The 8,549-nt window shown below is 29.3% G+C and overlaps 1 protein-coding gene across 1 annotated transcript in view; it reads right to left on the bottom strand.

Moving 5' to 3' along the window:
- Window positions 1–6,245: 6,245 nt before the first annotated feature.
- The window catches only part of LOC108757295 (glucose dehydrogenase [FAD, quinone]-like), a 9,780-nt gene continuing 7,476 nt past the window's right edge, over window positions 6,246–8,549 (bottom strand). Inside the window, exons 4-5 of the mRNA XM_018501768.1 lie at window positions 6,993–7,266; window positions 6,246–6,721 (exon numbers count right to left, since the gene is read on the bottom strand). Coding sequence (XP_018357270.1) covers window positions 6,356–6,721; window positions 6,993–7,266 — 640 coding nt within the window. The 3' untranslated portion in view covers window positions 6,246–6,355. The remainder of the gene's footprint in view (window positions 6,722–6,992; window positions 7,267–8,549) is intronic.

Below are 8,549 nucleotides of genomic sequence, written 5' to 3'. Positions count from 1 at the left end.
AAAGATTAATATTATCTGTGAATTGAGTAAATTACAAGGAGATAAATGATAGCATTAGCCAACGTGATTTTTGTTGTTTGAATAAAAGATATCATTTCCGATTTTTGTTTGCTGAACACGAATCTGGCAATGAACTTCACGTCTCTGTTACTTTAGATTTTTGAGAAAAGTGAGATGTCAAAATTAACGTTTTTTGACATATTCGTGATTTTTTGTTAGCAAAGTAAATATTTTTTCTTTACTTTTGTTTACGCCATCTTAAAGTGCCAATTTTTATTTTTAAAATATTTTTTTTAGCACCGTACATATCTACGCCGTTACCTACGCCTTGCGCACATCTCGTTATAATTTACGTTAATGCAATTTCATACTACTGTATTACTCTTTAGGAGATAAGTCGGACATGATCAATCATTAGTTCGATTATTATCGTGTATCACGTTACTAAAATACAGATTTTATATCGTGTTCATTAATGAAAGGATATATAATCACAAAGTTTGAAAATGATTGCAACGGAGTTGCAACGTTTCGACACATGTTAGTTAAACACTTAGACGAGAGGAACGAAACGTCGATTATAAGATTTATGAGAATACCATTGAAAACAATGACATACGTCGACAATATAATAAGCGCGTATTTTGCAATAAACTTAATTGTCCCGCGTTTATATCGGTAACCTTGGCATTGTTTTCAATTTTATCTCATATATTACAAAGTATTGAATCTATAACTTGATAATAATTAATCATTGTCTTTACATTGTCATTGACCGTCGTTCTAAAATGTCATTCTTATTATTGTTAAAAGAAAATTTTTAATGATTATTAAATATGACAAATAGATAATGTCTTCCGAAACGAATAAATATTGTATGATATGATAACTCGGCTAATAGACATTTTAACGTCTTGAATTTGATCTGTTTGGAACTTTTCATAATGTCCTTAATTTATTACAGGTTCTACATTTGACTTTATATTTATAGTTTTTTAACTTTATATTCATTAAATAATTTGTTGCATTTTTTTATCTATTGACTGTTATTTTGATTGCAATACAATTTTATTTATAAATATTATTTATGCCGTGATCTCTGAAATTATTCTGTGTCGAGATTCTAATAATAAGACACCCCTGTGTCTTGAAACTGTCAGGATTAATGTACTCTATTATTTAAATTATTTCTATCTTTGAAATTATACTTACTCGTGTCATACATACAACCTGAGAAATAAAAATTTTGCGAGATCTTAATTTTATACGATTTTGCTGAAGGCAATGATTCAAATATATGTGCCGAAATGTTCTATGATTATGTAATTCTATTACTCTACAAAATATACATAATTTCAAACAAATTCACGTATTATTTATCATCTCCTGTTAGTCTACACGGAGAGAATTTTTTATTATTGTTTCTCGCAAGATTCACTACAAATTTTATCATTGTTTAACGTGGGACAATTAAGTAATCTATTAAATATTATCGTAAAGATAGAAATTTTTGAAATACACACAAAATACATTTTACTAAACATAATACTACATAATAAAACTACATTATAAATTACATAATAAAAATTAATATGCACATTGTAAATTATTTTAATGCAAAATATTTATGAAGTGCTTCGTGAAATTTAGGTATACATTAAATTTTGCAGATCAATTGACATTATGTTATTATATTTTAGCATGTGTAGCTTCCAAGAATTATCAGAATTCCTTAATTAATTTTTACGTTTAATTAAAAAACTGTACTGTTAAATTACATTTTCCAATTACTTTTATCTTTGAAACTAAGTTTAAATTCGGTGAACGATCTCTAATGATGCGCCTTTTATTCCATACTGTGTTGTTTTTTAAATATAAGAAAGTAAATTCTTTCTTTTTAAATGTAAGAAAGTCTATTCTTTTTAAATATAAGAAAGTTACATCCATTTATCGGCAGTGACGCATACTGTTCGCTATAGTGAGCGATTTTAGTGTTGTTTTAATAAACTAATCATATTTGTGATAATATTTGTTAATACGGCAAAGATAACTTTCTACAAAAATGAATTTATTATAAAGATCGAAATTGATAATAAAATATGCTGGCTAAGATAGCGCATATTTTTGCTACTATGATGAAGAAACTTGTTACATTAGCAATCTTCATTGTAGCAAAGAATTAGTTGCTCTATCAATTCAAGTAAATTAAGACAACAAATTCTAATAAATACACGTTTTCATTTTTATTAGAATTAAAAAGAATGCAGTTTTTAAATTATTACAAACGTAAATTATTATTTCAAACGTATCTTCATAACGCCGAATGCGGATCGCAAGTCGCAAGAAGATTAAAACCTAACCTAATTTAATTATAGTATTTCAAGTCGTATACTGTAGTCGTATTCTGGACATATAAAACACAGGGCACATTGAAATTGGGTAAATTTTAGTTTTCGTGAAGAAGCTTTTTTGATGCAAATGCGAATACGTATACACCGATCCAAGATGCCCTATTATAATGAAAGAGAGTGATGCCGAAATAGACGATACCACTATATATATATATTATACAATACTATATTATACAATACTATTATACAATATAAGCCACATATTTCTTCTTCTCTTCAAGACTCCAGTTAACCAATGGTAGATTATCACATAATTATAAATAAGTGATATAATGGTAAATGAATAAATGCACGGACAAACTCGATCAAGAATTACGTGCTTCCGGTTACCTTTCAACAATAGAAGAAAACATGACGAGTTGCGTAGGCGCACTGCGTAAATTAGTATTATTTCAATTAAACTAACTTGTTGCAGTATTAACAAACATGAGTTTATTCTACGAGTATACTGATATGAATTGCATGCTTATAGATATAATTTTTTAGTTAAAATTTTTTACAATTAGTTACAGATGTTGAACTCGCGCAGCAAGCTGTATCTTTGCTAAATCAGTGAATCTATTTTTTCCCATATTAGTTACATGTGAAAGTGCGTTATTGCTTGTTTATGATAAATTTTACATCTGATACAGTATGGTAAATATGTACATCAAATACGAAATATCCGGTAGAAATTTCTCCATCTGCAAACGTGGAGCAAGTCGTGAAATTTCGTCGAACTATTATACAATACATTAACAGATGTAGACATTGCACACATGACAGAGATAAGGCAAAAACAACTGTCCATTCTAGATTACAATTTTAATTTTACGTGGAGGAACTCGAGAAAGTTTCTTGAAATTTTTATTAAAATTTTCTTTTATTCAAGTTTTTTTTCATCATTAGAAACGAGTATTGTTCACGTAGTTACAGTGATTGCATTTATCGATTTTATTTGGGTTAAAGATATTTATTTCAACAAATCGTTGTATAAAGAGCTACAAAGCAGGTTCTTTTAAGAAAGTTTCAAAACTTTCGCGAGTCTCGACGTTATACATATCTCTAAAAGATATATCTTAAATGTAAAAGGTAGTTCGAAACATTATCTTTAATTTCTAGACTTGGCCTTTTTCCAAATATTACCTGAGATCTGGATAAAAATGTGAAGATTTAACATTTCATCGTGATCGGCATTTCGACGACGTTTGTACAACGATACAGAATATGTAGGCACTAATCGATTTATCTTATCACTAGGATTACAGATCATTTTAAGCGATTGATTCGGAGCGACTCGAAAATTCGCAATAGGACCATATTCTCAACACCTACCGTTTGGCACAGCCAAAAAAGACAGCATACCCACGACCACACTATATGCACTAATCGAGAAACACATTGCGTGGGGTCTGACATTCGTTGACGAAGAAAACACACGTGGTGTGACGTCATCGTCAATAAAGTCTTCGTCTTGGCTTCAAGCAGGATTCACACCGCGTGGATTAATGCATTTAGGACTTACTCTTTGAGGATTTACGATCGAGTGATCAAGCTTTGAGGAAGCCAGAAACAAATTAAACATGCTACTTGTTCATCCGGCGAATCATTAAAGAATTTCTTTTATCGAGAGAGAGAGAAAGAGAGAGAGAAATTGTAAATTGCACTGGGTTCGCGTGCGCACGTGTTATGTGGTACATTAGTTAAAAATTATTAGAAAAAGAGTCTGGATCTCGAAATCACAATCATTGTATTTACATGATTCGGTCGAATTTATGCTGAATTCAGAAAATACAAGTGAAATTTCATTGAACGCTAATAAAGAAGTAAATCGATCGTTAAAGATTTACTGCAATCATGATGTAGTTTGTTAAACGGACGCTAAAAATTTTTTCATTTCAAAAATTGTATCAACTTCTGTGTTTTATAAGGTCTCAAAATTCAATCAAGATATTATGAATCAAAATACAACAAGAAAATTAAAAAAAGAAATAAATTATGAGAATATTTATTTTTAGCTTGTATTTCCGAGCAGTAGTTTTTGATATATGAAGATCAAAAATTGGCTAGTTATATAGAATACGATCAACACATGACTTATACATACACTGCGAAAAAAATGTTGATTAAATTAAAGCCTATATTACGGGCTGTCATTAACATAAGTAATTAATTTATGTATATTTTTATTGTCATACGTTTTTATCGAATAAGGTATGTCAATAAAAATATACATAAATTAATTACTTATGTTAACAAGCCTGTAATATAGACTTTGATTGAACAGCATTTTTTTCTCAGTGTAATTATAATTTCTAATGGAAAAGTTTTAAACGTTTTTATCACAAAAATTACTATTCGAAATAAATGGTAAATACTTTATAACTTATTTTTACGAACTTTTTTGCTGTGGTATTTTGATTCGTGAATCTTGAGTATTCTGTGTATAATATTATATACAATATTTTCATTTAATAGAACAGACATATAATAACGTGTTTACGAATAATTTGTAACGAGTGATACGATAATGTAAACAGTGCTGTATTTTATATCTCATATCTTTTTATTGGAATAAAAAAAACTTTACCTTATACGTAACGTTACTTCTGGCTGATATTACGAGGCTTTATTAGCTTCTTATTATCATCCTGCGCAGATGCTGTAGGCGAAGAATATATACTGGTTTATAGGAAGAAAGTAAACTCTCTGTCGCTATTTATATTTCGGATATATGAAGAAGCACAAAAAGACCGCATATTTGTGCGGTGAAGGAAAAAGTCTTAATTTAACAACACGTATCACTTGTATACATGGATTACGCGTCATTATGTATTATAATTAATTGGAAAGTAAATACGTATACGCACATGTGAATTTGAAATAATACGTATTCACATTTTAATTATAGCCAATGTGCAACGATATGTCATTGTTAAGAATCATCGTTAATTTATAGAATAAGAAGTACAAATTATAAATATATGTTTCCTTGTATCCATTGTACAAAATCTTTAGCTGACTATATGCACACACATCGCGCTATTCGCACTTACGCGCGCATACTCTCAATTACATTTCAATTGAATTTAAATGATAAACAATGTTACCGAATGGCACTTTTCTCAGAATCAATTCTTACTTGTCAAGATATTTAAGGGGTCCAGAACTTTTTGTATATTCAGTATATAAAACATACAAAATAATATATATAGAGGTTTGCTCATGCCAGCATGATAAATGTATATCGTGTTAAAATATGCACAGCAAACGTTCAATTTTTGATAATTAAATTGATAATAACGATAAATAATATGATCTGAACAATGCATATTGATGTAATTACGCAATTTGAAATATAATGAAAGATACATTATATCGATATAATGACGTAAAGGGAAAATAATTTTTATATCAATTCGATATAAATTTATGAATAAAAATAATTTTTATCTTAATTCGATATACATAAAATTATCATCGTATTTAGATTTAGTAAAAGAACAGAAGATATGTATTTAAATATTGGAATATATTTGAGAAATTTAAATGTCTCACACACCATAACGAAACATTCTTAAAACTTTGTGCATTTATCATTTATGATAACAACGTATTCTTTGTATTCTTGAAAAATATAATTGGATAATGAGACAGAACGAATTTAAGATAACTTTGAATTATAATTAGTGTTTCTGTAACGAAAGTAAGCACTCTGCAAACAATTTCTGTATTCATAAACGTTTTATTATGTTTCTAAACAAATGCCAATCATGATGATTGTATAATTCTATTAGCGTTGTTGTCAAAAAGAGAAGCATAATTAAAGCTCAAATAATTTTTTTTTATGGTCGATTATTACAAATGTACTAATTATATTATATCATATATATGTACATACAGTAATATAAAAGATAGCCTGCATCGATCGTTTGCGAAACGCAATCTTTAGCACGCGTGGCGAATCAGGATTGCCAATCTTCTTTTATCATATCGGCACCTTTCTCTGCAATCATAATCGTTGGTGCGTTAATATTTCCTGAAACTAGATACGGCATGATCGAAGCGTCGATCACTCGTAGTCTTGCGATCCCGTGAACTCTTAATCTAGCATCAACGACGGCGTAGCAATCGCTGGCAAGGCCCATTTTGCAAGTGCCAGCCGGATGGTATATTGTCGATGTGAAATGACGTGCGTAGCAAGCCCAATACTTGTCCGACGAGATATCAAATTGCGAGCATCCTGGTATCGGATTTGGATTTGATCGAGCATTTAACTTCCGCATAAGACGAGTACGGCTCATCCTTTCCATAAATCTCACGCTCTCTACCTATGAAATTAACATAATCATCTCTTTCAAGTCCCTATAACACATTTTTATCCAAGTCTTCTTAACCATTTCTTTTCAATATTACTAATTATTTTAATTCTCGAAAAAGTCAGTACTACACGGCTTAATATTGACTTAGATAAGATTTATTTTTTAGAAGATCTGTTTATGATTGCGATTACTTTCAACAATTTATTATCTTGTTTTTAATTTACACAAAACTTTGTCTTATCATGAGCAACTGTGAATTAAAACAATGATAATAACGTACCAGAACTTGGAGATCATGCGAGTCTTCAAAATAATTTGGAACAATAGCGGGAGCCTCATCCGGATTAGTCGATTTTAGCTCGATGAAGCCTCTGCTGCGTGGTCTTAAAAGAAGTGGAAAAATTCCGAAAGCTTGAGTATCTTCTGTGATATTTTCATATAATCTAGTGGCGGTACTCGACTCAACCCCGTATAAATTTGCTGCGAGAATTCCATAATCTGAGAAAGCCGAGAATATCAGCTGTATGTCCGGATAATCGAATCCGTCTGCATATCTGCAGTATAAAGATTGTTTTGAAAAAATTGATTATTGGTCGTTAAAGAAATTTTATTTTTTAAATAAAGTTTATAATTCAATTTAAATCTTATTCAGTCTTTAATTTTTAATTAAGGATTGATAAGTTAAATAAATTTTGGCGGAGGGGGGAAAACATTAACTTTGGTTACTGCTGATGCAGAAATGTGTGTTTTTTATTAAGCCGATGCGACGGAATCAATGAACTGTCCCTGGGCACTTATTATGGAACAAAATCTGAATGGATTCCGATCGAAGTTATTCAATTATTCCTTAGATTTCTATTGTGTTTTCTGGGGAAAACGGAATAATTTCGATCGGAATCTATTCCGACTTTTTTCCATGATAGATATCCCTGATCTGGTTTTAACTTTTTCATAAGTAATGTTTATTTCTCATTTTGATATTTCTTCAATTTTTTCGAGACGAGATGAGACGAAAAAAACAAATGACATATAATAATCTCGGAAATGTTACTTTCAATAACACGAAAAGTTTTGAGACGATATTTTGAGATTCTCGTATCGAAATGCATTATCTACTACTGACTAGTTATCGAGATAAGTTCGCTTGTGATTGATTTGATCAGTGACTACTGAGAATATACTGAAACGATCTCTGTAGAATATAGTAGAATTAATTTTTTTAAGCTTTTGCTATTATTATTTTAACGATCCAAATATTAATTGAAGATTTAAAAAAAATGATTTAATTAAAGTTTTTTATGAAAACGTACATAAATAAATAATTTGATATTAAAATTTAAAAGATATTTTTATTGTAAAATATGACTAATATTTACATAATGTATATAATATAATTATATATTGTACGTAAATTAATTTTAATTCTTCGCACCTTTGCAAAGTTTCATGATTATCATATTGAGTCAAATTAGCCAATTGGTGCAAATTGATGCTGCCATTCTAAAACTGTTTATTTGATATGAATAAAAAATATAGAATATACTTTGAACATTATTATAGAATGTGTTTTATTAATAACATTTTGAAAGAAATAACAATATGTTAAAAAAAATCTTGAAGATGTACACGTAAAAAAGTGAAATGTAATATACACAAATGATAACATTATTTTGTAATCTTTTTAATTAAAATTTTAGAGTGCTCTTAAAATTTAGTACTTAAATAAAAATCTCTACTAAAAATATGTGCGCATTTCCAAAACTTTTTTTTTCGATAAGTGAAGACAGTATTATTTTCTCAAAGAACTGAAAAGGATAGGGGCTGTAGGAAGGGGACG

This window comes from Trachymyrmex septentrionalis, unplaced genomic scaffold (genome assembly GCF_001594115.1).
Source record: "Trachymyrmex septentrionalis isolate Tsep2-gDNA-1 unplaced genomic scaffold, Tsep1.0 scaffold137, whole genome shotgun sequence".
In the NCBI taxonomy this organism is placed as follows: domain Eukaryota; kingdom Metazoa; phylum Arthropoda; class Insecta; order Hymenoptera; family Formicidae; genus Trachymyrmex; species Trachymyrmex septentrionalis.
The sequence above is the reverse complement of the archived record's forward strand: the minus strand, read 5'-3'. Positions and strand labels throughout refer to the sequence as shown.